This window comes from Fusarium keratoplasticum, chromosome 1, assembly GCF_025433545.1.
Source record: "Fusarium keratoplasticum isolate Fu6.1 chromosome 1, whole genome shotgun sequence".
Lineage (NCBI taxonomy): Eukaryota > Fungi > Ascomycota > Sordariomycetes > Hypocreales > Nectriaceae > Fusarium > Fusarium keratoplasticum.
This window is the reverse complement of record NC_070529.1, coordinates 4,368,154-4,394,037: the sequence shown is the minus strand read 5'-3', so window position 1 is coordinate 4,394,037 and position 25,884 is coordinate 4,368,154. Positions and strand designations below refer to the sequence as shown.

The 25,884-nt window shown below is 53.9% G+C and overlaps 7 protein-coding genes across 7 annotated transcripts; 3 read left to right on the top strand and 4 right to left on the bottom strand.

Annotated features, from left to right (window-relative positions):
• Positions 1 to 3,065: 3,065 nt before the first annotated feature.
• On the top strand, positions 3,066 to 4,428 carry NCS57_00130400 (Chitinase; the record flags this gene model as incomplete). The annotated part of the gene is made up of 4 exons (XM_053051372.1): positions 3,066 to 3,245; positions 3,317 to 3,548; positions 3,625 to 4,196; positions 4,339 to 4,428. 4 exons carry the CDS (start codon positions 3,066 to 3,068, stop codon positions 4,426 to 4,428), a joined length of 1,074 nt encoding a protein of 357 aa, XP_052919887.1.
• Positions 4,429 to 5,805: 1,377 nt separating this feature from the next.
• NCS57_00130300 (uncharacterized protein) lies at positions 5,806 to 6,495 on the top strand (the record flags this gene model as incomplete). Its single annotated transcript, XM_053051371.1, has 1 exon — positions 5,806 to 6,495. One exon carries the CDS (start codon positions 5,806 to 5,808, stop codon positions 6,493 to 6,495), a length of 690 nt encoding a protein of 229 aa, XP_052919886.1.
• An 822-nt stretch (positions 6,496 to 7,317) lies between these two features.
• NCS57_00130200 (T-SNARE coiled-coil-like proteiny domain-containing protein) lies at positions 7,318 to 8,823 on the bottom strand (the record flags this gene model as incomplete). Its single annotated transcript, XM_053051370.1, has 5 exons — positions 7,318 to 7,556; positions 7,612 to 8,385; positions 8,463 to 8,587; positions 8,653 to 8,657; positions 8,818 to 8,823. 5 exons carry the CDS (start codon positions 8,821 to 8,823, stop codon positions 7,318 to 7,320), a joined length of 1,149 nt encoding a protein of 382 aa, XP_052919885.1.
• Positions 8,824 to 10,854: 2,031 nt separating this feature from the next.
• On the bottom strand, positions 10,855 to 11,884 carry NCS57_00130100 (uncharacterized protein; the record flags this gene model as incomplete). The annotated part of the gene is made up of 2 exons (XM_053051369.1): positions 10,855 to 11,689; positions 11,733 to 11,884. 2 exons carry the CDS (start codon positions 11,882 to 11,884, stop codon positions 10,855 to 10,857), a joined length of 987 nt encoding a protein of 328 aa, XP_052919884.1.
• Positions 11,885 to 12,290: 406 nt separating this feature from the next.
• Positions 12,291 to 14,498, bottom strand: NCS57_00130000 (uncharacterized protein; the record flags this gene model as incomplete). Its single annotated transcript, XM_053051368.1, has 4 exons — positions 12,291 to 13,311; positions 13,361 to 13,455; positions 13,505 to 14,012; positions 14,062 to 14,498. 4 exons carry the CDS (start codon positions 14,496 to 14,498, stop codon positions 12,291 to 12,293), a joined length of 2,061 nt encoding a protein of 686 aa, XP_052919883.1.
• Positions 14,499 to 20,509: 6,011 nt separating this feature from the next.
• NCS57_00129900 (uncharacterized protein) lies at positions 20,510 to 22,339 on the top strand (the record flags this gene model as incomplete). Its single annotated transcript, XM_053051367.1, has 3 exons — positions 20,510 to 20,653; positions 20,722 to 20,805; positions 20,867 to 22,339. The coding sequence occupies 3 exons, from the start codon at positions 20,510 to 20,512 to the stop codon at positions 22,337 to 22,339; spliced, it is 1,701 nt and encodes a 566-aa protein (XP_052919882.1).
• Positions 22,340 to 23,190: 851 nt separating this feature from the next.
• NCS57_00129800 (J domain-containing protein) lies at positions 23,191 to 25,632 on the bottom strand (the record flags this gene model as incomplete). The annotated part of the gene is made up of 1 exon (XM_053051366.1): positions 23,191 to 25,632. The coding sequence occupies one exon, from the start codon at positions 25,630 to 25,632 to the stop codon at positions 23,191 to 23,193; it is 2,442 nt and encodes an 813-aa protein (XP_052919881.1).
• Between the last annotated feature and the right edge of the window lie 252 nt (positions 25,633 to 25,884).

The following is a 25,884-nucleotide window of genomic DNA, read 5'->3' as shown; positions in this document are numbered from 1 at the left end:
GCCCACCACCTTGCGGGTCGGCTTCGGTCTCACATGCTACAAGACTCAATGTTCGGTCTGCTGTTCTCATTACCTATTCGCCGACCCTTGGTACGTCCTGCATCGACATTACCCGCCCACCGGGTAATGGATATCGGTTATTTCCCCCCATGCCAGCCGACAGGTATGCGCGTCGTCCAGCTCAAGGCCAAGATAATGCAGCCAAGTCAGGTTGGCTGGGGTGCAGACGAGCCTGGTGAGCTTGTTGGTTTCAGTTCCTTGTGGTGTACTCTACATAGGACTGTTGGAGAGCTCCCTCGTGTCTGTGCTAAATGCAGCAGTTAAATTTGCATATGTTGAATGTAACATCATCTCGGACTTGTGCGAAGCTGACATGGAGGTTCCGAATCGCCAATATGGCATCACACAACATTGACTCCCGGTACGACGTAACGGATACAAGAGGGCCAGAGCCCCATGCGCACCTAATCAACCCGTACATCCGGGGCGCGGCCGAGGCTGTGCGCATTAAACAATGGATCGAAATAAAGCAACAACCTAGCTCTCTGAATGCGGCGACGGGGAAACACTCCGAGGAGCTCCTGATGGCTTCACCTCACCTCGCCGTTTGAAGCTAAAAACAGAAAAACAGAGCATGACAGCGTGTCAGACAGCTCCACAGAGTACGTACCGGGGGCTCTGCACACACTACCGAGACATTTGATTTCAGCAGAATTCCTTCTGCTGGGCTTTGCAAGCTGATCTGGATGGGATTGGACGTTGGCTGTGTGGTTTCTGGAAACGACGCTAACAGTTGTCTCCCAGCGCCGCGCCGCCCCAGCAAGGATCCATGGGATTCTGATGTGCCAGACATCGACATTTCTGCAGGGTTGCTTAAACCCCGGGCTGCCATACCAGCCATGTGGAGGAAACGTCGGCGGCAGGTCACGCCAGTACGGACGTCTGAGCGAGAGTCTGGAGTTGGCAGTTGGCGAGCGACTCTGCCCTGCGTATACCTTGGAGGCCGCTAGCCCCGGTGGCTGGTCTCAAGTTGACATTCAGATGATGCAGGATGGCGGCACGTCACGGTTTCTGAACTCACAACCAAGTGGGCCTAGGTCTTGGTTGGAGGTTTCGGGGATGGCGGAGGGAGATGGAGATGAGAAGGCCTAGGCTCAAAGGCCTCTCGGGTTATTAGGATGATTCATGGCGAGCAACAGCGAGGTTTAGAGCTTGGCCCCGGCTCAACTTGGCTGTCAGGGCGAGCAGCTTGCAAGGACTGGGAGCTGAAGAGAAGGTGTTTCACTCCACTGAATGTTGCGCCCAAATGGCCAGCATCCCTGGCCGTTTTTTAATTATGGAGCCAATCTCACCATTTAGTGCGTTCCAAGTGTTCGTCGACCTTCCAGAACTTCGATGGCAGGGCGAATCCGTGGAGCCGCACGGCTGTCGACGCCCTTATCGGAGGCTGTACTGTTGGGCCTGGCTCGGCGCTTCTGGCACAACAGGCCCCTCACCCCGGGGAGGGGACCTAGACGCCTGGGATTGTCCTTGATGTCCTCGACCGTCGTGGATTGTCCCGGTCCCCAAGATGGTGGTTGAGACATCGAGGACAGCCAACACTAATGCTGCTGAGAACAAGTCCCATCTTGGCTGAGACTGTTTCACCCCTTGGATCACGCCGATTCTTCAGCAGGATCACTCGCTCTGATCCTGCTGCGGTCCCGGTTCGAGCCCGGTTCGAGCCCGGTTCGAAGCCGAGCCCTGGTGGCTCACGACAATGCCTTCTTCAAACCAAACTCCAGGGCCAGTCGGATTCGGCGACTTATACGGGGGAGACTCGTGCACGAGTCACCCTGCTGTCCCGTAGCCATAGCCGCACGTACGTACGCACGCACGCACTCACGCTCACAAAGGCGCGCACCGAAGAGAAGACTCATCTCCCAAGTACGGGACGGCGTCTGCTCGGCTGGGTTCTCGGTGGGCAAGGCAATGCTCAAGGGCACGCACAGATGTACTGTACGTGTCTCGTCTTGCTGGCCTGTCATTGCGTTTCATATTTTTTTTCCCCCTCTACTCTTTTTACGACAGGGCTGTATCGTGGTCCGGGGAGGCCGCGGCTTGTCTCTGTCAAGTGTCAGTGTCAGTCATTATCAATGCTTCGCTTCAACCACCAACAAGCACGGCCGAGGGACAGCTCCTCTGGTGCCTCGGGCGTCCTGTCCTCAATGAGGGACGTGACGCGGACAGACAGACAGGGCAGGGCAGGGCAGGGTTCTTGAGTGAGCCCTTTACGCGAGGAAAAGAAGAAACGAGAGAAGGCGGCCTCGCCCGAATGTCCCGCTTCTGTCCAGCACTGGCCTGCCAAGCGCCATGGGGTTGTTGTCATTTGGCGATGGATGGATTACAGAGGTTTACCATGACCAAATTGGCGTGGTCCAAGGCTGGCCCGAGGCTGGTTCAAGGCTCAATGATTGGGAGAGACGGACTAATGACAGCCATCAGCAAGGCGGTCCGACGGACAGAGGACAGGACCCTTGAAGGCTTGCTCAGCTTTGCTTTGCTTTACTGTCGACGACTGCACAAGTCTCATCATCCATACATTTCTGAACGACTCCCCGCAATTATGTCATGCATCATGGATGGTTTCGCCGTATCCTGGACCCTCCCGTAATTTGGATACCGGACGGGACCCTGCTCCACCAGCATCAGCCGCCCTGCCCAGCCCAGGCCGGCCCTCGATCCTCTGCCCGGACGGGCTTGTTCGCTCGTTATGAGCTGGCTGCCGTCCATCCATCCATTGAGCATTATATAGTCGACCAGTCCTTCTTGACCGCAGCCATGATGCTCCTCGGCCTCGTTTGGTGCCTAACAGTCTTCTCCAACTCATCAATTCTACTTCCTTGACCTTGAAGCTCTAAGCCATCGGGTTGGTTGTTGGAGCATGACTTTTTCGCGCAGCATTAAAAGACAAGACACATCCGCTCACAATTCGATCTTTGCAGACTCTGTCCCGGGTCATTCACTCGCTGCTTGAACGTCTATCGCCTTTGTTTTCCCATATTTCGCCTCTTTAGTCGCCCATCATGAGTTCTTCTCGCAAGTCGCGGATCGCGTCGAGCATGTCCAATGTCATGTTCACCAACGCTGTCTACTTCCCCAACTACAGGATATACCAGGGCGACACACCGGGGATGCTCAACTACAGCTGCATTAACCATGTTTACTATGCGTATGCCAGTGTTTCAGCCGATGGTGGTGTTTTTGTAAGTTTCGCCCATCATCATGATGTGCCCGGGCGGCCGAAGATCGGTACTGACTCGGGCCCCTGCTCTAGCTGAGTGATGAGTGGGCGGATGCTGGAGCGCCTGTCGACGGTGTACAAGGCGGGCTGGGCTCCCTGATGCATCTCAAACAGAAGCATCCTCACCTTCGAGTGGTTTTGTCTGTTGGAGGCGGCAATTCGTCAGAGGTTTTCCCCCTAGTGGCCTCTAACACGCTGCTGCGTGACAACTTTGCCCGGTCAGCGAGGGGCCTCGTTGAAGCCTCTGGCCTGGACGGAATCGACAGTAAGTCGCAGCTGAGACAATGCCTTGGGCCTTGGCCTTGCTGCGGACGAGATGCTGACCGTATCACCCGTGATAGTTGCCTGGGAATACCCGTGCGATGCGCAGCAAGGTTACGACTTTCTCGCGCTGCTGGCGGCCATCCGTATTCACCTTCCTGAGGAGCACTACATTCTCACGGCGGCGCTGCCCGCCAACAAGGCCATCCTGCAGTTTCTCGACCTGAAGCTGGTGACCGAGTACCTGGATTTCATCAACCTGATGGCCTACGATTTCTTTGGCAGCTGGACACCAAAGGCAGGCCACCACTCGCAGCTGTACGCCATGAACAAGGAGGAGACCTCAGGATCAGCGGGGGTTTCGTATCTCATGTCCAAGGGGTTCCCGCCAAAGAAGATCCTGCTGGGCATCCCGACATTTGGGCGAAGCTTTCTCCACTGCTCGGGGGCTGGGCACAAGTTCAAGGGCGTCGGAGGCGCTGAGGATGGCACCTTTGAGTACAGCCAGCTCCCACGCAAGGGCTGCAAGGAGGTTGTCGACAAGCGCCATGTGGCAGCGCAGTGCGTGGGTGCGGACGGTGGCTTCGTGACGTACGACAACCCAGACACGGTCAAGATCAAGGCTGGATTTTGCAAGCAAAAGGGACTAGGGGTAAGTTGACCAGTGGTTGTTGTTCTCGGTGTCTTGCATTTGTCTTGGACGAACCACCGACGTGTCTCTCCCCCACGTCGGCGTGCAAGCCGGGTACTTGGGTAGTAGTTGTGGTTACCAGATCGCTAACTGCGGCATCTAGGGTCTCTTTTACTGGAACGGCCCGGCCGACGCCAAAGAAAAGTCGAGGAGCTTAATTGCGGCTGGCTTCCGCGCCTTGCACTCTTCGTGAGGAGAGGGGGCTCTGCCATCGTGAAGGAGGGAGCTCTCAACCTCCTGACCTGAGGGAGCTGTGATGGCTATCCCTGGTACGACGTGACGGTTCAATGTCCTTGTCTCGCGGGCTGTTTGATCACAGCCTGCTTTCTGCATACTAGACGGTGCGAGACGGCGTTTCATCATCATCCATCAACAGCATCAGAAGGGGCATTTGCTGGCGTTTCTTTTCTTCTTCTTCTTTTCCTTTGTCCTTTATGGTTTCCTTTTCTCCTTTGTTGCTTGGGAAAACTTGGTTGGTTTACTATCATGAACGCCTTACAGGGATGGGTCGGCACACGTTGTTTCTTCTGGCAAGAGCCGCGAAAATGGGAGAGAGGGATATCATCGGCATGGGCATGACGGACGGGGGATTGTTATAGACTCAATAGACGGGGGGTTGGCGTTTCTTCCAGGCAGCTGGGGTGGGAGGCAAGCACTGGATGCTCGACTCCCTCCTGGACACGGATGGTTCACTGCCAACCTGATTATCCTTCCAACAGTTTACTCTCATGATTCATGGCGACGGGTCTCGTGTCTGTTGGTCAGGATTACAATGCATCACTAGGGGGATCGAGAGAGACATCGGGCAAACGGGACACGCCGGGGTATAACGAGACGCGATAGCCGTCCGAACAGAGGAAGCGCCGTACCAACTGGTGGTCGCTCTCATCGATCGTCCAGCTGGATCAGCGGTTGAACAAGTCAGGCAGGCAGGGAAGCCTTGTTGGGCAACAACACGATGGGAGTGGTGGATGAGACGTTCAAGTGGGTGTGGGTTGCAACGGCGCATGGCCCCCACGAGGGATTGGGATCTTTTGGAACTATCCAATGCGAGGAGACGCCAGAAAAGAGAGACCGTTTTGGGTTTCCCGGTTCCCGTGTGCCTGGTGTTGGTCTGGATCTTTGGTGAGGATGGGCGATGGATGGGTTTCCTAAAATAGGTGTTCCGTTGAGATGCATAGGGTCGTGTGTAAGATGGTGTTTTTGTTTGTGTATAGGTACTCGTCACATGTCAAGTCACGATACTTGAAAATGCGCAAAAGCGGCATGCGACATAAAGGTTACCTTACAATTGACCTAAAAACACCATATAACGTTTACGGAACCTGCAGCTGTTTTTTTGGCCGCATGGGGCATCATCCACGTGCGATAAGATAAGGCTGGAGCTTACTTCCGTCATGCTGCCTACCTAGGACATCGATACCCTCTGGAAGCTTCAACAGCAACATTAACCTTTGTCACCTTCTCACGTTACTTGACAGCAGACGGGTACTTGGTCGCATAAAGATGCCCACGGAGCGGCAACCGTCGTTCAGTCACTCGCCTTCCCCAACACACACTCCTCACCACCATGTCCGGCACCGATAGGGATCCGTCCCCACCGATTGCGGCCTCCGGGCTCGCTCCCGCCGCCGAGCTCCTCCACGAGCAACAACCCGACGATGAAGCCCCGCTTGAGCCCCCGATGCCTCCATTCGAGCCGCTCTTTGCACTCCTGACCAACTCTACCACAAACACCACCGTCCACCCCCGCATCCACTACCTCTTCTCCGACGACGACCCTTCTGTCCTGGCGAGCCCTGCCGTCGACCGCGCCCTCGTCGTGGACCTCGTGCCTGCTCCCGAGGGAGACTCGAGTCGATGGGCCGTATCATGGGCTGCGAGCTTGACACCAGACTTTGCCGTCACAAACTCCAACGTGGCTGTGCAACAAAGCGAGGGCGATGACGACGGCCGTAACGGGGGCGCCCTCATGCTCCGCGTCGAAGGCGTAGAACGCGAACCCGTCGAGATGCGCCCCGACAGCCTCCCCAGCTCCGGGAGCGGCGCCATCGGCGGCGAAGACGTCGACGTGCTCGCCGAGGACTTTCGGCGACGCATGGGCGTGCTGAAGAAGGTTGTCGACGAGGGAGAGAAGCGACGTGCCCTAGTAGGACAACAACATGAAGAAGAGCAAGTAGACGAGGACGAGGGTCCACCCGACGAGGCGATAGTGGACTATGACAGCGTCGAAAAGGGAAAGGAAAAGGCCAAGGACTGAGTGAGACGTCTACCGGAATCTGATACCTTTGTGGGTATTCAGTGTGTATGCACACAGCAACTGTGAGACGCTTCAGTCTGGCCCCATCACGGATGGACACTTGCGCATACTATGCTTGAGGGTCTCTTTGTTTAGTTTACAAGATGCCTCTTCATGGCATGAACGACAAAGAAGTCGAGAGCGTTTTCTAGAGAGAGGATGCGATTGGATTATCAGGTGGACCAGGCACCTTTTCTCAGAGAGATGGATGAATGGATATATGGATGTATGGGTAAAATTGGTTTGGCGTATGGGATTTGTTTCACCCGAGTATCTCGACTCTCTATGTTTGGATCAACTAAAGTAGGCCCAAGCTTCGGTGTATGAATTGGACTTTTTTATCATGCGAATCCTTGTTGTCTTTAATTGTGACAATGGTAGGGAAGAGAGTAAACACGGCGTAGCAAAAGATTGATTAAAAGCTCATATACTGTATAAACGCCCCTAACTAATGCAAATCGAAAGAGAAAAAACTCCAGAATGGCGACAGAGAGAACAACGCAGAGGCCCGATTTGTATCCTTTCAACAATAAAAACCAAGCAAGAGATGAGGACAGGCTATCGGGCTGTGGCAGCAACAAAACATGGTGCAGGCAGGGAATACGCAAGAGACAGGCAAAGAAAAAGCAGTAGGCAAGGATCGCCGCGAGGCCAAGAATCGGTTTCCTCTCTTCAGATGCGTATATATCCTCAAGATGGCAACACGGGGCGGAGGCTGGGCTATACAACAGCCACGCCCAAACAAGATACTTTTGGGGAGTCAACCTTCTATCCTCCGGGCGCCTATTTCGGGATTGAAGGGAGGTGCATGCGCCCCTTGGTGAGCTGGTCAAGGAGGGCGGAAGCTTCGCTGTCGTCTGCGCTTCGGCCCATGATGCGAGATCGCCTGCTGATAGCGTTGATGGCGGGTAGAGTGCGGTTGATGTCGTCGACGAGGCTTCGCTTCTTGTTGTCGTTGTTCTGGCCCTTGATGACAAAGATGTAGATGAGCACGATGATGACGATGACGACAATGATTGCCACTGCGCATAAAGTTAGCTGGCCGTTGACAGGGCTGCATAAACCGTTGATACTCACCACAGATACCCAGGCAGATCCACTTCTTCTTGCGAGTCTTGCGGGCCGTGTTGACGGCGACGCCAATCTCCTCGTTACCCTTATCGAGGTTCTCGACGACCTCCTCGGCCTTCTGCTCAATCTGGGTGACGGCAACCTCCTGCTGGACGACCAAGGTGTCCATGTCCTGGAACAACTGGGCGAGCTCGACCATCTGCTGCTCAATCTTGACAAGGGCGGCGTGACGATCCTGGACAGCGCTGAGAGCGGCACGGGCGCGGCCCTGGCGGTCGCTCTGCATAAGGGCCTGCTGGAAAACCTGGCCACCAGTGGTATCCTCGACGGCGGCCTGAACCTCAGCTTCGCTGGCATCGGGGCGAACAATACGGTACTGGCGAGCCATCTGGTCCTGGGTGCGCTTTCGGAACTGCGACTCAACCTGCTGGTACTGCTGGATGGCGGACTTGAGACGGCGGTCGATACGGGTGACGTGGGGGTTGTTCTTGGCTGACTGGGCCTCAGGGTTGGACTTCACGACGCGGACGCGTTCTGTGAGGCCGCGGTAGAGGCTCATGGTGTCGGCAGAGAGGGCATCGAGCTGCTGGTTGGCGGCGCTCGATGCCGAGCTGTCGGCGTCATCGAGTGTTCGCTGCTGGATGTGACGGAGCTCCTCAAGGTTCCTCTCGACAGTATCGATGCCGCGGTCAATGTCGCGGCACTCGTTCAGGATGGCGTTGGGGTCGCCATGGCCAAAGGAGCTGGCGTTGTGGGCGAGGGGCTCCATCTCGACGTTGCCTACGAATCGCGTCGTGTCAGCGCGCTGTGGACGACGAACGACGGCCAGTCCCATATCCAGTTCATCACAATCTCACCTCCGAAACCACTCTGCGCGGGAGGGCTGTTGTACCCACCTCCATAACCGCCATTGTTTCCATAACCGCCGGTAGGAGTGTTGTAGCCCGTGTCGGGCGAGTCGTAGGGATTTTGTCTTCCGTATCTATTCACGTGCGTCAGCAAGGGGGTCGAGGGGCGAAATCGAACGCGTGGGATGCGACAACTAACCCGTACTGCGAAGCATGTTAGCAAATATCAATATTAAGGAGTATTGTGTTGATCAGGGGAATTAGAGGCCCGAAAATCGAATTGCGATGCTCAATTCGGGTTGGTGGTTGGAGTCACTCGAAGGGATTGGGACAGGAGGCAGGCAGAATAGGAGGCGAGACTAACACTCATGGTGGGCGAATGAGCAGAGCTCTACTCAAAAGCTGTGAATGGATTTGTTTCGGGAGATCGAATATGCTCCCTTTGGAGGTTTCGTCGTCGTCGGGCTTGATCTTTTAAGCTCGAATCGTGCGGTTTTGACCTGGTGTGGTGTTTTTCGCCTTCCTCCTCGTATTGTAGGTTTGGGTATATTGTAGGGAAAGGAAAGCTTCGGTGGTGGCTGGACCCGAGATCTCGTCGCACAGCAAGGAGAAAACGACTCGAGAATAAGAGAGAAAATAGCGAAGGTCGAGACTTTGAAGGAGGGGGGCGTAAGGGAAGGTAAAAAAGGAAAAAAGAAGACAGAAGGGGGGGCGATGGAACGAGAGAGAGAGGGCGTGGATGAGGAAAAGTAAGAAAGAGGCAAAAGACGGGAATGGGGAAGACAGACGGTGTGAGATGGACTGGACTGGACGGACAGGCATGGGAGTGGCCACTGAGTTGGAGGCGCGCCATGGTCCAGCCACTGGGGGACGGGCGCTTGGGCGCTCCAGCTGCTGCTCACTGCCTCTACTGGGCTGCAGGTGGGTTCTTTTAGCGGCTAGATGCCCTGGGGATCAGCCCCGAGTCGGTTGTCCGTACGGGCAGATGGTCCGTAGGTATTATCACCCGTGAAGATGCAGTGAGTGCTGTCCCGGCAGCAGTCACTGACGATCTTGAGAGAACAATTCGCAAAATAATTACTCAATTTGACCTAAAAGCTCGTAGTTGACGCCTTCAATCAAGATAGCTCGCTCTATCTCAATGCCAATCTCAGACCGTCACAGTCGCAATCTCGCAAGCCGCCTCGGACTGCTACTGCTCCAAGATTAACTCGCCAGGTCCCAACCCAGCAGCCCCTTGGAGAGAAGGGCAGCACCCAAATGCTACAGCTCGAATCAATCATGCGACGCTCAATTGGAGGGGGCCCTGCATGGATCTCTCTGTCTGTAGGCTAATGAGCTTGGGCGGCAGAGCAATGGAGCCTGCACGGTTTGCTGTGCTTCTTTTTAGGGGTCGGGTCCCACGATCCCCAGTAATAACAACTGGCTGTCAAGGGTCCTCTCATTGGTGATGGCCCCTCCACTGTTTCACATTTGCACGCGGCTGCTTTATCCCATGGATGTTCAAACCTCGCCATCTGTAACACGTCTGATGTTGTATCTTGCTACGTATGAAGCAGCAGCGTCATGGCCTTGTTCATCATTACCACAAATTCTACCCTCATTCTTGACACCAGAAACAAACTCCACCGGTACTGCGCCCCCAAGAACCGAACATCCGCATGTAGGCTGACACGGAAAAGCCCTGCGAGCCCACGCTAATCCCTCAGCTCTTAGCTCCAGGGACGCCACCTTTTTGGAGATTGGCACTGACCGGGGTTGGTCTGGAACAAACCTCAACCAAGCTTCGCCCAGCGTGGGGCTCGTGTCAAGGGTGCTCGCGATTCTGCGAGGTTATTTTCGGATTCATAAAGAAAATACGGAACTCAACTCCGTGTGATCGCCAGACTCATCCACAAACGCTGTCATCAACGGCTTCGTCTTACCACGTTCATGCATTTCGCAATAGAAATTCCCTCTTGGGGGACTTTGGTCAGCTCCACCCACGGGCAGGATTCGTCTCACTCACATCACACCCTTGCCCTCTCATCAAGCCGCCACAGAGACTTCAGCCGCATGCTGGCGTTCAATAAATCATAAGCTGACACCTCGCATTCGACGGCTCGGACTCGCTGATGTTTGCTCGCCGATCACGCAGGCACACCTCAACGGCTTGGCGAAAACTGTTCACATGGTCATTTCTCTTTCACTGCATGGCATTGCAGTATCTGGACGTCAATTACTCTAGAACCATATTTCAACCTCATATCTCACTCATCCCACGTCTCGACGCCGCTTCAATCCCAAAAACAGAAACTCCGCCTACTTCTTCACAACCACTCATCTCGAATTGCCAAAGAACCCAAACACGCCCGAAAACATCCGAATCTCATAAAAAAACAACTTATCTCAATGACAATGCTCACAGCACAGCGTACGCCGACACATAGCTGACACTCATGTCATTAGGTTGCTGTACCAGGTTGCTCCGGTCGTACTGAATAATGTTGAAAAGGCCCTTGCCCTTATACTGCGGCTCTTGGTTCAGCAACTCTAGGGCTGCCATCATGACTCCGATCGGGTGTCGCCCGCACACCGTGTTCTTGGTTTGCTTCAGGGTTGCGAGGAAGGCGTCGTGACTGCCGCTCTTAACGGCGTCCATAGCCGCCTCGTCAATCGTCCGGATCGTCTCGTGGATCGGGGGGCCCTTTGGCGCCGGGTCAGAGGAGCGTAGCCTGACTAGATCCGAAGGGCTGTTGGACGGCGAGTACACCGTGTAGCTAAAGTTTCTGCCCCAGTGGCAGAAGTCGGAGCTGATGATGAAGGCGTTGGTAGGATCCTTCAGGTAGGGCAGCAAGGCTCGGCCAATGGTCCTTTCCTCTGGTCCGTCGTTGGATCCAATTAGCATGGGCACGATCTTGGGGAACTTGTCCGGTGAGCCAAACGTTTCCTCACATCGGAGGTAGAGGTAAGGCATATGCATCTCGAGAGAGTGCTCGTCAATCTCATTCCGGCGCGCAATCTGTTCCATCGTCGCAGCCTCGCCAACTTTCTTGGCCATCTCCATATCCACCGTCAAGTCACCGAATGGGGTGGTGTACTTCGCAAAGGTGGTGATGGCGGATCCTTCGAGGTAGTAAGTATGTGAAGGGCCCAGGACAAAGACGCGCTTGGCCTGGCTGAGGTCAAGGCTCTTGTATGCCCAGGCAGCGCAACGACCAGAGTATGTGTATCCGGCATGCCTAATGAGCAGCGTCCTTGGGTCAGTGCTCGCTCGGAACGCTGGGGCGTTCAACTCACGGGGCAATGATGATGCGAGCACCTGGAACTGGCAGTGTAGCTCCGTCGATGCTATTGGGAACAGCGGCAAGAAAGCCCTTGAGCTGCTTCTTCAGAGTCTCCGTGTCATCCTCATACCATGAGCCAGCCTTTGCTGCGGGACGAGTAGCCATGATGGAGCGGTGGAGCGGGGATGATAACACAGCTGGAGTTAGGTTCAGTAAGAGCTGGCTTGACCGGGGCAGAACAGAGGAGTGCCGAAGATGTGAAGGAGCTCCGTGGATAGAGGGAGATAGTTTAGAAAGTTCAGTTCTACAGACGATGAAGGTTAAAGTCAGGTTGAAGCTCTTGGGAGCTGCCTGGTGTCTGACGACAGCCTTCACGGGTTGCCCCGCCCCAGCGCTTGTAGGCGGGGTCGGTATCACTCCACCTGCATGACATCGACGGGCAGCAGACCAAGCCGCGATGGCTTCACACGATTGGTGATTCCCAAACTCTCTTGAACCCATATCTAAGCGCCGGCGTCAGCTACGGAAATGCACAAAATAGCCGCCTTCTATCCAAAGATTTATGCAGAAATCAGTCAATCCATGACCCGGGCATGGCGCTGGTCTCCCTTCTCTCAACCATCTCCCAAAATTGGGACGCCATCCATTCAAACTCTGGTGCCCACACAATCCTCCAATCCTCGACGCGCGGCCCAAACTCCAGACTGAGCAGCCGGATAGGGACCCAGTGGTTCTGGTTCCATCTTCCCTGCTTGCAGAGGCCGACTCTTAAACTCTCGGCCGAGCCTGCCATTGGGTTCTTGACTTGATGTCTCGACGACTCAATGGCGTCCGCGTCCAGGGCGCCTCGTAGCTGGTCCTTCAGCATGACTGCTTCCCGCTTTCCGTATTCAACCAAGTTGACTCCCGCCTCGTGAAGATCCTGAGCCCACTGCCGAACGGTCCCCTGGAACACAGCATCCCAGTGAAAGAACGTGATGTCTGGTGAAACGTAGCAGAGAGCGCCTCCAAGCACGGATACCAGTGGTGTTCCTCTCCAACTAGGAACGTGATAAGCATCCCAAGGGCTCACCGTCTCGACTTCGTGGAGGTCATCCGGTGTTGCAACCGAAGCTACCGCTCTAACCGCATCACTCCATCCGTCGTTGTAAACGCGCCACTGACACCACGCCCGTTTGTACGGAAGTACTTCGTCGGCAAAACGTATGCCCAATGCCACAGCTACCGAATGAACTAGCGAAAGCTTTCCCTGACTGGACTGCTCAACGTCCAAACTTGTGACTTGTCTGTCTTCCGCGATGAGCTGCATCAGGGCTCGTGGGGTTTTAAGATGGAATGAACCGAGCCGGAAGGCTTCAAGCCGATTTAGAAGCGGTCCGGTGTAGAACTTCTTGAGGAACCTTTTCTGGAACACGAGCACATACTCGTCTCCGTGAGCCCATTCCTGGATAAAGTCAAACAGCCGCAATATCATGGTGCTTTCGGGGTCGTCTAGGTATGAATGGAAGAGCTCGGTTATTTGCTGCCACACCTGTTCTGGCTGCTTGGGTTGTTTCTTCTCGGACTGATAAACTAGAGCGGATAGAGGGGACCTATGGCTTGTTTAGGGAGTTTTCCTCGGATGACTTCTGTCGCACTCACTCTTTGTCTTGGCCAACAGTTTCCACCAATGTTTCTTGGAGCCCATTGTTTAGCAGGAGGCGGCACATCTCGTAGTTCCCATTATACACCGCATGCTATCCAAAGTTAGCACGTATCTCTAGAAGACTCGATTAGGAGTATTACATAGAGCAATGAAGACCCATTTTGGTCCTTATCAAAAGGAGACGCTTGACGGTTGCGGAACAATTCAAGTACTCCATTCTTATCGCCATTCCGGACTCTTTGAACTATTTCAGAATCAAAGGAAACGATGTTGTAGGTTCTGAAGCTGTAACTGGAACTCCAGAGTGTCGGGTTGGACTGTATCTCAACCACGCTTTGTGAGAGCCAGCTCGGCCATTGCACACAAGCCTGCCAAGCTCCAGTGGTTGTGACATAGGATAGAGAGAAACGACCGGTTTTAGAGGGTAAGAATGTTCTGGCTCGTGCCGGCGGTTGGGAGGTTGTTGGGAGCATGAGCTGTGGGCCCTTTGTTGTATCATTGTCGCTGGGCTTTTTTGACGCGTCGTTGTTTGCTCCTTGTATTGCTTTCAAAGACGGCTTTTTCTCCAGTTTAGATACTTCGAACCGCGCACACAATTCCTTGGTGAGCTTCTGCACGATGAAATCCGGAGCTTGTCGAGTAAACGCACTGCCAAACGTTAGTGGTCATCGTAAGCCTGTCTGCAAAAACAACTTACATTTGATAGGCCCTTACCGAGGCTTCTAATAGCTTAATGGCGCTACTTAGTCTTGTTTTCAGACGTTCCACATTGTCCTTTCCCATCACCATTCTTATAGCGGCCAGCTTTCGTTTAAGCCCCTTCTTGGTGTTCAGCTGGGTCTTGAGGTCGGTGACGAGAGCTTCGAGTGTCTGATGTGCCTGGTTTGAGATCTTGAGACTGCTCAGCACAAGCGAGTCATTCCGTGAAATAGAAAAGTAGCCATCGGCATCATTGGTGAGTTGGTTCTCCATGTCTTCGAAGATGGGTTTGTATTGTTGGAGGCGGACGATCAGGTCCTGGATGTCCTCTGGAAGGTCCTTGGACTGATCCCATATCTGTTTGGCCTTGATCATGCATTTGACAATGTCTGACGTTATCTGGACGAAGGCGATTATGCTGGCGGCGGTCTCCATGCTGGCTTCATGAGACTGACGAGGAGCTCATTCGGTGAATCAATAGCGAACAACGACACAGCTGACCAAAAAGAAATGGAAGAATAATTGTATACAACTAGAATAACAAGACAGGCAGCACAGATTGAAGCAGAAGAGGAAGAATCTTCAACACAGCCTCCATGATGGGAGCTCATGACCTCAAGTCCTACGTAGCATGGGGCCCAAGTTCCGAGACAAGAACAACCAACAAGTGTACCACTCCATGTCGCGGACCAACCAGTTTCGGGAGGACGGGGATGGCGCGTAGACGGGTGGCCGCATGAATCTGGGCGGCAAACCTAACGGGGGGCCGCGGCAGATGGTGTAGTGCCTGCCAGGCTGTGTCGGCGAAATGGTAGGCCTCCCGTATAGCCCGGCGTTTTAGGTACCCAGCTACTAGATGGGAAATATCTTGGGTATTTGGCATTGAATGGAAGAAGAAAAATCAAGATGAGATCAGATATTGAAGTGTTAGAGATGAGATAGAATAGAAGTAAGCGCCATGGCTGCCGTTTATGGGCATGTACACGCGCGGGACGGGTCCGGCTTGAATGGAAGCGGTGCGGGCCGCTAAAGCCGCTGCCAGGGCGCTAAAAAATGATTGGTTACTGGTCTACAGAGGTGTCCTTATTATCTCACCACCAAAGAAAGTCATCTTTGTCCACCATTAGGTATCATCGCCAGGAACTGATGGTTTAGTGCCTACAGTAAACATCCATGAATTACTCTATAGAATCTCTTATGCATCATCAACGCATGTTGCGTGGCCTTCTCGTAGACTATCCTCGTACTCCAATCTTCGTCCACATCCCCATCTTGGACTCTTCAGCCAGACTTATCGTGACTGTCTAACGCTCCTTATATACATGGCCAAGTGCATTTCGGAGAACATGATAAGCCACCTGGACATCATCATGTGTCTCTGGATAACCTAGGTTAGAATACCCGCGTATTGCTTCTTTCGCCACCGCCTCTGCTTCGTCAATTCCCGTACCGAGGAAATCATCTCCCTTGTGCTCTCTACTACCTCCATACTATGTCCCAAGGCGCTCAGGAAACGAAAGCGAAAACAAGTGAGTGGTCTTTCCTGACTCTTGAACCGGGCAGCATCGCCGGATTCATGGATACTTCTGAGTGCCTTTGTTATGATCCCAAGAGCTTCCTTGCTAAGGCCCATGTGGTGGGAGCATATAGCTAGGTTCATATTGCAGTGGATATCAAGATCCCTCGCCCCCCGAATCGTTGCAAAGCCACCAGCTGCAGCTCTCAGAGTTGACAGGGCATATCTTCCTCTGCCATCGAGATAGGCCAAGTTTGTTCCATAAACGCACATTGCATGTAGTATAAACAACAAGTCCGCGTTTTCTGCTCTGCCAAGATCGAGGCAGGCTTTGCGCACGACATCAGCCGTCTCGTGACAGCCATCTTTTAGAAAGGCCTGCCCCAGCATGGACAAACTCCTGGCTGTGTCAAGAGACACCTCGCTCTGCACGGACTCCAAGATGCCGGGGGCCAGTACTGCCTTTAAAAGCTGTTCTCCATGGGCTCTGGTCGACCACGAATCCTGCTGAGTAAGAATTTCACCGAGAATTTCAACGTGGTAGATGAACCTTTTACCAAAGATGCCAGACTGTTTCAGTACTGGCAGTAACCATTCCAGCGCCTCGGGAAGCAATGAGTTTGGTGCCGTGTAAACTCTAGGCTTGTCTACAGCCTTATGCCAGGCATCGATGGCCTCATCGACACCTGTCGCGAATTGTGCCACCTCCCCGATTTTGTCAACCAATTTCTCGTTGGCCCCTGGCGCCCTAGGTCCCTGTGCAAACATGCCAACCTCGGAGCTTAGTTCTCCTACCGCTCTCGCAAAATCACGGTTGTCATTGAACTCAGGGAAGCCATCTCCTAACTCTGAAGAGGCCACATCGAGGATGAGTTGCCCAACTTGTTCCTCCCATGGTGGCATCGCCCAGGATTCAACAAGTGGAGTAACATCATTCAGCCAGTTTCCAGTTGTCTCATAAAATATGTCTTTGTCGAAAGGCTCAATAACGCTCGTCGGTTGTCCGAAATGTAATACAAGATCCAGGTGTAAGTTCTCATACTCGTTTCGAGCTGCCTGAGCGAGACGGAGACGTACCACGTCTTGAACCATGCCATGCATCACACCATGATAGAAGCCGTCCTTGCCAATATCATATTGCTGTAGGAGTCCAATGTCACAAAGCTCAGCCAGAATATCGCCAAAGGCTCAAGAATCCCATCCCGGGAGACAAGCTGCGAGAAAGGCGCCTGGCTGCTCTGCCATCCGGTCTTTAGTGTCCCAAGGTTGCATAGCTGAGCAAAATTGCACAAAACGGGATTCCGAGAAACTCGAAGAAAATTGGAAGGCAATGATATTCAACAAATCGTCTCTATGCGCCCTAGGACCATCTCCTTTGGCATTCTTAACCTGGCGGATGGAATGGTCCCAAGTGGTGTAGACCGAAAGAATATGTGCCATTTCGGGCCCTTCCAGGTTCGTGATGTAATCAGTAGCTACCAGTCTGTCTGAAAATATCTCAGACTGGTCCTTGCATCTTTCAAGAAAGGCCAAAAAGTCAAGGCGTGAGCGATGGATGTACAGCCCTGCCTGGACGATGGCCAAGGGGTTCATCCAGAGCTGGCTGACAATGCTGCGGACCACCCGCTTGCTCCGAGGCTCTATGTTCTTAGTGTCACCACTCCTTGAGGCTTGCAGAAGCAGCTCCACGGCATCTTCCTCTTCCATGTTTTCCATGTCGACCGATCCATCCAGTCGCAAAAAGTCCTGGACATTCTGCCGACGAGTGGTGATCAGAACAGAGGCATTTTGCGCCACTGGGAAGCACCTCTTGATCTTTCGCATCATCTCAGGCTTGTCAACATTGTCGAAGACAACTAGCCAAGGGGTCTTGGTGTTGGCAAGGTGGCGAAAAATGGCTTGGGCTTTACCATCCATTGTCAAGGGGGACCTGCCGTCGTCGCGACTGAGGATCTCCTCGGCGCAAACGGCCAGGTGGTAGTCCATGTTATTGTGAGAAGAAGCATCAACCCTTAATATTGAGCGGTAAGGTTGATCGATAAATCGTCGACAGTATTCGAGTGCTAGAGATTTCTTGGCTTGGCCTGGAAGACCCTGAGAGCGACGCAGCGAGCTTCAGTCCCTTGTAGTTTGTCGATCAAGTGATAGTTCAAGGCCATGAGGTCCTCAGCTCGGCCAACAAAGTCCTTGACTCTATGGCAAGGAACATTGATGAACCTGGCCGGGACTTTCTTTTCTGATAGAGAATCCCCGACGACTTCAAGATTCTCGAGCTCGCTGAGAACCTGGGGCAGGGCTTTATTCATGCTTTCGACACCCTGGGCGATCGTATTCATCATCACTGATATGTCTAATACATGGCGAAGCAATACCAGTGGCCAAATGAACCCGGAGGCTCAATTAGTCTTTACCCTTCGGTCACTCATGAGCGGCGGGCGTCGACAAGGCCGCGAGTGAATCCATCAAAGGGAACAGGGGTGAAGCGTAGCGATGGATAGAGGGTTTCCCCAGGAAGGTATGCCTCAGCGAGGCGGACTAGACCTGTCATGTCCATAACTTGGGGTGAGGCATCCTCAAAGGGCCGGTGAATTGCACTATGCAGGGAAATGGTCGAATCAAGAAGACGTTATACCGCCATGCAGATGATTAGTGGCTAGGGCTGAGTGTCTGAACGGTAGGTGGCTGGATGTAAGATGGTGCAAGGAGCCGGGTGCCAATGAGCACAAGCAAAGAATGATAAAGGAGGAGTGACTCGGTATTACCTGCCTGCCCCAGGTATCCAGCAAGTGATGGATCGAAATCGAGGCCCAATTCAATATGCGTCAAGGTACCTATACAAACCCAGCTCTAGCTTCTAGATTCAACGAGGAGTACTGTAGCCAGATGCATACTGGTTCGTTTGGTTGGTGAATATTCAGTTGGCGCCCATGTTTGTCTGGCCTGGAGTCTTGGATGTCGGCGAACAAACCATTGAATATCATCAATGTTACTTCAAGGCCTTGGAAGCACCATCTTCGTGTGCGGCTGTCTCCTACACCTCGCGTCTTCCTCTGTGCCCAAGGCGCGTCAAACGTAAGCCAGAGCCACGACAATGCCGAATACGGGCTTGTAAACGGAATACATAGAACCGCCGGGATAACTGTTGGGGCGACGGAATTAATGTGGTTCGATATGGATGGAGCCTACCGGGGTAACGTCGATCTGAGTATCCGTTCCGTAGAGACCCTTCCGGAATCGCAATCGCTTGCCCGCCTGATGCATTATCAGATCCTTATCAATCTTGACAATTTTGGAGACGCATTGATGAAAAGACGCTCGGATGGGGGATCCGAAGCTCGCGGATCCAATAGCAGTATTCTGCGCGAGACGAGGCAAGTTGGCTGTGGACACTGACGTAGGTAGGACTGAAGATTGATCATCGCGACATGAGCAGCTTACCACCGCAGTACGTAGCATGTTAAATCTCCGAGAGGGACGATGACCATCTCAGGGCTCGAGATTGTCTCTAGATTGTCTCCAGATCCTTCCTTTTCACCATCCATCGCACAAGGTCACTCGAGAGTAACACTCCGCAACGAATCCTCCCGAAGCCGGAGCTGGAGTTGGTGGGAACAGAACAGGTGACCGGGAAGAGATGGATCCGTCCCGAACCGACGAGGAAGCGTTGGTGCAACGGGAAGGCATCTCCACCCTTTGACCAGGCGTCTCTGTACCACCGAGTGTCTTGTAGGACAGGCTTTGATTCGAGGGCATGGTTCTGCCGAGCAGAGGTCCTGCAGTAGACTTGGGCGCATGCATCGGCACGGCTGCGTGTCTTGTCTCTGCTGCGCAATCTCTTCAGGCCGCCATGATAGATACATGTTCAAGACAGAGCTGTCAGAAAGAGGAATGGATGGGCCGAACCGGGCGGGCTGGTAGTAGAAAGTGAACCCTGGAGCTGAACTTTTATCGACGAGCAGGGCCCGTCACTGGACAATCGGGAGAGCCACAAGGGGCCTCAATTGAGCTAGCAACCTGATGGAGGTCACCACAGGAGCCCCTACGCCCCTGTCGGACAAGGCGGCAAGGGGAAAGGAAAAGGCAAGGGAACAGAAGGAAGGAAATGTTGCATTTGGCAAGGGGAAGATCAACTGATGGTGCGTGCATGACGTGCGTAACGCCCGCGTATGTACTCATTTACACGGCACTTTTTCGTTCGTGATGCTACATTCTCTGACGCGGTTCACAAGTACGAAATTCTAACCGGGTGCCGGCAAGGAAGAACAAGACACTTGTCGGTGCTAAAGAAGCTACTAAACTAGTGGTAGCCGTGTCTCGATGCTGCTAAGGCTCTTCTCTTTTCCCTCTGCCGCATTAACAAGGGCGTAGGGCGGGTACTTCCCGATCGAGTCTCGGCTTTGTTTCTTTTCGGTCTCGTCCTCTGAAAAGGTTCTTCACTGTTTGCTGGCCCGGGTGCCTTTTTAGCTTTGCCACCCGTTGGTTCTATTATCTCAGCTTTCTCTAATAAACACCTTCTTTCTTGCTAAGCCCTTTCTTCTTCCTTCTTACATCCCCTCGTCCCCGAGGCGTCTTTTATTGCTGCGTTGCATCTTGCATACATCTTCTTCTTTCTCTTCTTTCTCCCGAATAGTTAATTGCTTATCGCTCAGTATCGCTTCGCCAATTTCTTCCCGTATTCACCCCGAGACATCTCTCGCCCCTGGCCTTCTGGTGCCCCTTGGACGCCCTTCCTAGGTCTCCATCCCTGGCCCAGGGCCATCGGCCTCCACTGTCGCATTCCGTCATCGCAAACCACTGAAATCTCCGCCTTCACCCTCGCCTCCGCCCGCGAACGAAACCATCGATTCCCCTCCATCCTCTCCTTCTCCATCCATCTTCAATCGCCTCAGTACCCTCGGCGCCTTGTTTGGCGCCCTTATCATCCTTCGCCATGGGTATCCTCGAGAAAATGGCCTGGTCCAAGAGCACCAGGATCAAGGTCATGATCGCAATTGACACGGCCTTCTTCCTGCTCGAGCTCGTTACCGGTTTCCTCGCCCATTCGCTGGCCCTCATGGCCGATGCCTTCCACATGGTCAGTCAATTCGCGCGCTCTTTCACGAGTGAATTGGCTTTTGGACCACCTACTAACGTTCCACGTAGCTCAATGACATCATCTCCCTGGTTATCGGCCTCTGGGCTGTCAAGGCATCCCAAAAGGTCTCAACCGACCAGTTTACCTTTGGTGTAGGTCCCTAAACGCCTCAACGCCCGCGCCTCAATGTCCATAGCTAACACGCGCCTGTAGTGGGTTCGCGCCGAGATTCTAGGTGCCTTCTTCAACGCCGTCTTCCTCATCGCCCTCTGCGTCTCCATCGTCCTCGAAGCCCTGACCCGATTCATTGAGCCTCCCGAGATCAACAACCCCAAGCTCATGCTCATTGTTGGCGGCGCCGGTCTCTTTTCCAACTTTGTCGGATTCTTTGTTCTCGGCGGCCACGGCCATTCTCACGGACCTGGTGGACACGACCACGATCACGATCACGACCACGACGGACACGATCATGCACACGGCCACTCGCATAACCACGCTCACGACGAAGAGGAAGGCCATGCCGGATACCATAGCCACGAAGATGCCAGCGACGTCCCTCCCGAGGTCGTTGTTCGCCGCGCGACTGAGCATCGCCACACTAGGGAGGAGTCCAGCACCAGCAACCGACATTCCACGCATTCGAGGGGCCGACATTATCGCCGATCCAGTAGGAGTGGACATTCGCGATTCTCCAACTTCGAAGATATTAGCATTCACCCGGCAAGCTTCCGACAGGATATCATCGCCGCAACAATGGGAGAGTCCCCCAGTGACAGTGAAGTCGATTCGGAGACCCCTCTTATGGATGAGGAGGCGAACGAGGAATCACCTCTTCTCAAGGGCGTCCCTAGGAATGGCAGTTCTCTTGTCAATACCACGCAGACCACTCTTGTCCAATCTCATTCTCATTCTCACTCCCCCCGACGACGCCGAGACTCGAGTGTTCACAACGGTCACCACCACACCCTGCCCAAGCAGCCTGGCAAGAAGAGCAGCCATGGCCACAGTCACGATGACATGGGTATGAACGCCATGATTCTTCACGTCATCGGTGATATGCTCGGCAACATTGGTGTTATGGCTACCGCTCTGATCATCTGGCTTACCGACTGGCCTGGAAAGGTGTATGCCGATCCCGCTGTCTCTCTGTTCATCACCGCCATCATTCTCAAGACTTGCATTCCTCTCACACGCGGTACCGCACGAGTCCTGCTCCAGGCTACCCCTGAGCACATCAGCATTCCCGAGATTCGCCAGGATATCGAGGCACTCCCCGGTGTTATTACCTGCCATCACATTCACGTCTGGCAGCTTTCCGACACAAAGCTCGTCGCCAGCATGCATATCCAGGTCTCTTTCCCCATCGACTCGCATAGTGGTGAGAAGTACATGGAGCTGGCTCGCCGGGCCAGGAAGTGTCTCCACGGCTTTGGCATCCACAGCGCCACCATCCAGCCCGAGTTCTGCTTCGACCAGAAGCACCGGCACGACGCAGACGCTCAGGCTCTTACCCTCGATGGCACCTTTGACGGCATTAAAGGTGACGCATGTCTTCTCGAGTGCATCGACGACTGCCAGGCCCAGGGCTGCTGCCCGAGTAGAGAAGCTTCCTCCAGGGGTTCTTCGATTCGTCGAGCCAGTGACTCGTCACACAGCCAGAGCAGTCCTCATAGACATGAGCATTGATGGACTTTTGTCTAGACGGCAGTCTTGGTGTTTTCAGGTAACAAGGGGATAATTGGTCATATCTATACCAACTGAGCCTCGGTTCTCTCTCATTACGTTTTCTATACCAATAATTTATTTCTTTGACAAACAAAAAGTGGGTTAGGCGTTTCTATGGTATGAGCACGAGTCCTCACTGGAGGACCAAAGTTAGTTGGGCGACACTGCGCACAAGGTGTTTGTTTTGTGCCTGGATTAGAGGGATGGTGTCATGTACGATAAAGACAGCGTTATTGCGTCAATCTATTCTCTTTGTCCCATGCCTAGGCTCACTGTGAATTGTGATACTTGGTCTCGAGGTAGGTTAAGTTCAACCTCGCACACGTCTTGTTACACATGACTCACGAGTTAGTATCACATAAGTTCGTATCAGTGCAACAGAGTGCGGATGAAAGAGTTGGCTGACCCCTTGTTCCTGGTTACACATTCAACGTCTGTTCATCTTGTAGCTATCATTGATAATATTCTATCGTCGGATCTGGCTGTGCTACCAAGGAAATGCGAAGCCGCCATCTATACCCTCCTCCAATTCCCACGAAGGCCATATCATGCAGTCATGTCGTTTCGTTTACTTCTTCATTACACATGATTATGCCACCCAAAATGGGAATCAAAATACCACAATCGAAGTCTCAATAAGTTCAATAATAGAGGCTTCATACCCAAGCCTGATGAGCCTGAGTCTGTTGAGCCATTGGGCTTGGGCACGAAGCGTCTACTGTTGAACTTATTGAGACTTCGATTGTGATATTTTGATCCCATTTTGGGTGGCATAAAGTCAGAAAATAATAATAACGTGAACATCCGTAAATTTACGCCTGAGGTGGGAGTATCAGCTCCTCACGGCCGCCAACCTCGACCACGTCTGCAACTCCTCGGAACGAATACTCAACTCGGAGAACCTTGTCACGGCCAGGGGCAGGGTCCCAGAATCCTGGAAGACGACTTTTGCGCACCCCGCGGGGGATGGACAGGGCTGGTCCGCGGGCGTCGGGTGAGTCGTCGACGAGAGCAGCCAGTCCAATGGTGACGTCGGCCACCTGCTCGCCCGTCGAGAGCGTACCGTCTTCGCTGGGGACACCGTACTTGGCGCTGAGGATGACGAGTCCGCCGAGGGTCATCTGGCGCTTCTGTCGGCCCTCGACAGCTTGGGCGAGGAGCACGGTGACGTTGTCGGCCTCGTAGCGATGTCGGGCGGTGACCATGTTGGCTTTTCCAGTAGCAGCCTCTGCTCTCGCCGCGCGCCGACGGGAACGCGAAGAACGTCTACGACGGCGGCGATGGTCAAGGCCAAGTTCAAGCGCAGCAAGACCAACAAAAGGTAGTGCGCCAGCCCAGAAGATGACACTTGGTCCGATAAGGGCACGCGGGGCGATAAGAAGGGGCACGCTGAGGCGCTGGCCAAGTCGGGACCAGTAGATTGAGAGGTGGAGGTTGTGAAGGCTGATACCAAGCTCTAGACCGATGCGGGCAAAACGGCCGACAGACCAGAGGTTGCGGAGGGCGAGATATCGGTCCTGGAAAGTGTTGGAGCAGAGCTCAACTTCCACGCGAGCGGACGAGGGCGTTCCAGGGTCCAGAGATGTCGAGGGAGTTTGAAAAGGGAGGTCGAGGTCTTTGCTATATCGTAGGAGACCTGCAGCCGAAGTAGGTGTCGCCGAGGCAGAGATGGCCCAAGTGCCGTGGTTACAGGAAGAGTTGAGTTCGTGGTCAAGACCCCTAATGCCACTCTCGCTACCAGGCGAGTCTGAGGAGCCTGGCACTGGAACTCGCTCCGATGACCCCGTTCGGAAGCCCAATTCCAAAGTAGGGGACGTCTTCAGAGGAGACTCGGCGCTGAACATGTTGGGGTTCATCCTTGAAAAGTCGGAGAACCAACCAGAGTGACCAGAGCCGAACACCCAGTCGCCACTATCCGCACGCAGGAATCCCGTGCCATGGTACAGCTTCTGGTGAAGTCCGAGGGTAATTCGTGGTTGAGTAGGGGGCTCATGTCGGGAAGACTGTATGCTATACTCGAGGGTTGTTGGATCTGAGAAATTGGGGAGTGTGAATTGGTGGTAGAGGCGGCTAGTGGCCGACAACTCGGGTAGAATATCAGACTCGAGCTCGATCGCGGTCTTGACCCATCTAAACTTGTCTGGTGATGATATAGGCGAGCGGTTCAGGAACTCTTGTCTGTATCGAAGAGTTACCAATGGCGAAAGCCGGTTCTCGACGAGTTGGATGAGGCGGTTCCTGGGAATCGTCAAGGGCAAAAGCGGTTGATATCGATCATACAACAGTGTCGTCGGCAGCATAGACGAATCTCCTGCAATACCGTATGTAGATCCAGATACAGTCAGAGTTGGTGTGGCCACCTCCACTGTGGGTTGAAAAGGCCCATCAACCACTGCTTGCTGCTTGCTCGACGCTAAGCGCTCTAACCGCGAGACTTGAGGCTGTACTAGCCTGCGTAGAGAGGGAACATCCACCGTCACGGAATGACTGAGAGCAAAGTCCAGCAGTCGAGGACCCGAGTGGTCTATGGAGGACCTCGATGCGTCCAACCGGATACCCAAATCGGAGCTCGTCTGGATGCCATTCTGTACGCGGTTCCGGACAGCTTCCTTAAAAGCTGTTTCGTACTCTGATGATGCCCTCCGAGCGTCCTCGACATGTAGGAAATGGTCCAGGTCGTACTGCGCTTGGCGGATGGGATCAATGAGTGTTTCGAATGCTTCCTGGGCGCGGAGGAATTGCTGGCGAGCAATTGGTCGGAGATGTTCAGGATAGCTATCAGGGTAAAAGAGGAGGAAGAGGCGGTAGTATGCACTTCGAATCTGCTCTTGTGACAACTCTTTGCCGTCTCGAGGAAGACAGAGAATATCGTAGTAGTCCCAATAAGACAGTCCTGGGCCAGACGGAGCGTCGTCGGCATGGTATAGCAGCCCGAATCCATCGGCCGAACTCATGAGTATCTTCTCGCCGGTCTCGGGGTCCCCCGCTTCAGAGGCGTTGGTCAAGCGTTCATAAACCGAGCTCCCATCGTCGTCCCACAGCTCATATTCTTGGCGCGTAGAGGCAAACTGCTCATTGAGAGAATTGAGAGAGATCCTAGAGGAATTCCCGCGGAGGGCCTGGGAACCAGCGGGGCCGCCTGGGGGAGGGCGAAAGTCTTCAAAGGCGGCCGAGGAGCGGGTGGAGGGGCTTCTAGTGACGCCGGGCCGGGCACGAGGAACGCGGAGGTTTGCGCGCTCGCGGGAGTCGGTCATGGTGATGCGGTCAAGTGGTGTTTTGGAGAAGCCAGCTCTCCATGGGCGGCATACGGCTCAAGATAAACAAGAGCAGCAAAACGTCACCGCCCGGACTGACGGCCTGATGGACAAGAAGATGGGGAATTCGCCAATCACGACGACAGCCATGGATGGATGGATCATGGTGCCCCTCGCGCGGTGCCGTCCATTAGTCGCCCGGTCGCAGGTGGGTTGATGTTGGGTCGGGAGAGGTTGACGCTGGACCCTCCT